The sequence below is a fragment of the Nicotiana sylvestris genome, chromosome 3, assembly GCF_000393655.2.
Source record: "Nicotiana sylvestris chromosome 3, ASM39365v2, whole genome shotgun sequence".
Taxonomy (NCBI): domain Eukaryota; kingdom Viridiplantae; phylum Streptophyta; class Magnoliopsida; order Solanales; family Solanaceae; genus Nicotiana; species Nicotiana sylvestris.
In genome coordinates, this window is record NC_091059.1 from 51,668,392 (window position 1) to 51,672,639 (window position 4,248).

Below are 4,248 nucleotides of genomic sequence, written 5' to 3' on the forward strand. Positions count from 1 at the left end.
CCCACAAACGTAATTCATACATGCATGTATACAAAATACTATTACACCCAAGAATCATACCCCAATAACCAATCTCACAATCTCTACAACACCAACACAACCTAGGTTAGGAACCTATGACTTCCAATCACCATCCCATGAGTTATAATGTATATATCATACATAAATAATCACCATAGAGTAGTTAGAGATGATAGACATACCTCTTGTAGTAAGAATTTTGAGAATCCCCATTTGTAGAGTTCTTGATCAACTTAGGGAATTGAATGGTAATATATGGATTGTCAAGATTAATCCTTGTTAATATAAGTGTTTAGAGTAGTAATCAACTGAAAATACTCCAAAAACAATACCTTGGATCATAGGAGGGAAGTATGAGATGGATTCCCCTTGATAAAACAAGACCTAGCTCAAATAAATGACTTAGGGATGTTCCATACCCGGTCTTGGGGTATTTATATGGCTGTTGGGTGCGCGACCGTGGTCAAACCGCGCCGGGACGCGGTGGGTGCGGTCTTACTACGGCTTGCCGCGCTCGGAGGCAGAAACACCCAGTTTTCCCGCGGGCGCGCTGCGGGCGCGCGTCTGACACTGGTCCGGTAAAATTGTCATAACTTTCTGTATACACCTCCAAATGACTAACGGTTTGAGGTGTTGGAAACTAGACTCAAATATACTTAATTTGATAGGTTTTTTATTGCACAAGACCTTATATAAATATAAGTATACTTGTCGAAAGTGAGGTCTTGTGCGTACTCAATTACAACTTTAGTCTATTTGGTAATTTTCCAACTTGGCTTAGACTTAGGCCTCTTCTTAGACCCCAAACCACTTATACTATGACTTATACACTTATTAACTTATCCAATTGATATCCATTATATCATGAACCCTCACTGGCACACAAGATAAAATAATTATCCTATCTTAGCACCCCGAAATCTTAGATTACTTAGCAAAATTTTCCGGGGCTTTACATTCTCCCCTACTTAGGATCATTCGTCCTCGAATGAGGATCAAGGTTCATTCACTAGCCATACTTATGTAACTTCAGCTTGTTCACATCATGAAATATATCAACAGCCCCGAATTTGGCTAACTCCTTAAATTTCCGAAAATTTCGCCAGAGTTTCCTTTGTAACTAGACCTATCCACCTGTCAGAGGGCCCTAGATGCATATCGTAACAGCATATACATGTTTCAAAGACATAACATAACTTGTACAACACCAACCATGGCCTCATAGGCAACACATATAATCAAAATGGAATAGTTTAACATGGATCAAATCAAAAGATAAGAGTTCATAGGAACCAAAAGCATAAAAGCTATTACATGACTATTCAAACAAATGTGGGTACTTCTTTCTCACTTCTTCCTCAGCTTCCCAAGTGGCTTCCTCAACCTGCTGGTTCTGCCATAACACTTTTACTAAGGCAATTTCCTTATTTCTCAATTTTTCGGACTTCCATATCAAGAATGGCAACTGGAATTTCTTCATAAGATAGTTCTTCATTAACCTCAATAGTTTCAACTGGCACAATAGAGGACGGATCTCCCACTACCTTCTTCAACATAGACACATGGAAGATCGGATGTACCAACGACATCTCGGGTGGCAGCTCGAGCTTGTATGCCACCTGACCAATCCTCTGAATGACTCTGTACGGTCCGACATACCTCGGACTTAATTTCCCTTTCTTCCCAAATCGCATAATGCCCTTCATGGGGGAAACTTTCAAAAATACCCAATAATCTTTTTTGAACTGCAAATCTCTGCGATGAATGACTGAATAAGACTTTTGGAGACTCTGAGCAGTTTTTAACCTCTCTTAATAATATTGACTTTCTCCATGGCCTGATGCACGAGGTCCGACCCTATGAATTCTGCTTCTCCAACCTCAAACCACCCAATGGGAGACCTACATCTCCTACCATACAGTGCCTCGAATGGTTCCATCTGGATACTAGTATGGAAGTTGTTGTTGTAAGAAAATTCTATGAGTGGAAAATGGTCACCCAAACAACCTTTGAAATCAATAGTACAAGCACGCAACATGTCTTTAAGCGTCTGAATAGTCAGCTCTGCCTGCCCATCAGTTTATTGATGAAAGGCTGTACTAAGATTTACTTGAGTACCCAAATCTTGCTGAAATTTCTTCCAAAACTTTGCCGTGAATTGAGCCCCTCGATCTGAGATGATTGAGACTGGAGTGCCAAGCAACCTGACTATTTCTTTGATACACAGTTGAGCATATGGTTCCACTGTATCAATAGATTTGACTGGTAAGAAGTGCGCTGATTTCGTGAGTCGATCCACAATCACCTAAATTGAGTCAAACTTGCATAGAGTGCGCGACAACACTACCACAAAATACATATTGATCATTTCTCATTCCACATTGGAATTTCAATGCTTTGTAACAATCCTCCAGACCTTTGATGTTCGACCTTCACTTGCTGATAGTTCAGACATTTTGCCACAAAGTCTTTCACCTCCCTTTTCATGTTATTCCTCAGATAAACCTTTTTGAGATCATTATACATTTTTGTAGAACTTGGGTGTACGAAATACCTGGAAGTGTGAGCTTTTTCCACAATCCTTTCCCGAAGACTATCAATATCTGGAACATATAGGTGCCCTTGGCACTGTAGGGTACCATCATCAATGCCAAAAGAAAAAGCTATGGTCTTGTATTTATGAATCCCCTCCTTCAGCTGTGCTAACAATGGATCGTTGTATTTCTTTTCTTTGACATCCGCTACAAGCGACGATTCAGCCTTATTCTGCACAATTACTCCCCCTTCACTAGAGTCCGCAAGACGAACTCCCAGACTAGCCAACTGGTGAACCTCCCTGGACAAAGGCCTTTGATATATCTCCAAGTGATTTAACTACCCATAGATTTCCATCTAAGAGCATCCGCCACAATATTGGCCTTTCCCGGGTGATAGAGAATCTCAACATCATAGTTTTTGAGTAACCCGAGCCATCCTCTATGTCTCAGATTCAACTCCTTTTGTTTAAAAATATATTGAAGGCTCTTGTGGTTCATAAATAAATCAACGTGGACCCCATACACATAATGTCGCCAAATCTTTATACAAAAACTACCGCCGCAAGTTCTAAATCATGTGCTGAATAGTTCTTTTCATGATTCTTGGGTTGCATAGAGGCATAAGTGATCACTTGGCCATGTTCCATCAATAGTGAACCATATATATCACATTTCTCTTACATATGACCTCCTAGGATTTGAGTTCTTCAATAATTTTCTTGATATGGTTACAATCATATGTGAGTACTTGCAACTTGCTCTTCCAAATTCTCAACAGAAGACATTACTGGATGAGTTTTCTTATAAAACCTTCTATGTCAAAGGAATAACATCTTCTAGCTTGTGCACACACCTTAATATCATCAACATGCACGGCATTGCATCAAATGTAATGTAACATCATGCTCAGACCTTTCCTGGTAAACCTCTTTCTTCCTTGTGTGCCTTATAGGATTTAGGAAACCACTCCACTTTTCCTTGTGAACATTCTCATGATATATCTTTACTATTCAACACCACCCAAAACACATATCAACACCCTTCATACATATTCAATTCAGAAAGCGCCACTGGCCCGAACAATATGTTGGTACCATCTTTTCTTTCTAACTGGAATATTCATTCCCCTTCTATTTTTCTCATATTGCATAGTTGATAGCTTTATTTTTCCACACACTTGTCTACCTCCATGGACTCGTGGTATCATTGTGTCTGGTTTGTTGAGTTTATCACACCACTATTTCACCACCAGTAGTCTCACTTTCCATTGTAATATGTAGACATGAACTCGCTCTAAATATTTCAGTTGATATTCAGTGTCACCCAAGTCGGTAGCATTAAGGTTAGTCCTTTATACTTTCTATTAACACTTGTGCTCCAGGCGAGTCCATCATTCTGATACGAACTATTTTGCGATAACCATGGACATCTCAATTTATAGATTTTCTTCCCATTTCTTTTCGCCTCATTATTCCTAGCTAGTGAATAGCCACGCACTCTTCCACATGTTACGTGGTCTTTCCTTATTTTTTTTTTTCATCCCGCTCACCTCTTAACTCTTGTTAGGATATCCGTGGGAAAGTTTGTTCATCGTCATATCACTAAACACTTCTTTGCTTGTAAGATTCTTTAGAGGCTCTCCATCAAGCCCAAATACCCTCTTGGGTTATTATAGCATCACATTTATTTC

At 39.5% G+C, this 4,248-nt stretch overlaps 1 protein-coding gene across 1 annotated transcript; it reads right to left on the bottom strand.

The window, feature by feature from the left end:
- Window positions 1-2,385: 2,385 nt before the first annotated feature.
- LOC138887346 (uncharacterized) lies at window positions 2,386-3,826 on the bottom strand. Its single transcript, XM_070169081.1, has 2 exons — window positions 3,794-3,826; window positions 2,386-2,895 (listed from the first exon to the last, which is right to left on the bottom strand). Exons 1-2 carry the CDS (start codon window positions 3,824-3,826, stop codon window positions 2,386-2,388), a joined length of 543 nt encoding a protein of 180 aa, XP_070025182.1.
- Between the last annotated feature and the right edge of the window lie 422 nt (window positions 3,827-4,248).

Bases quoted from the DNA above. Each gene is read 5' to 3' on its own strand.
- LOC138887346 (XM_070169081.1), bottom strand. From the start codon at position 3,826: ATGGAAAGTGAGACTACTGGTGGTGAAATAGTG. The intron at 2,896-3,793 runs GTGTGATAAACT...ATCTATGGGTAG, and splicing joins CTACTGGTGGTGAAATAGTG to TTAAATCACTTGGAGATATA.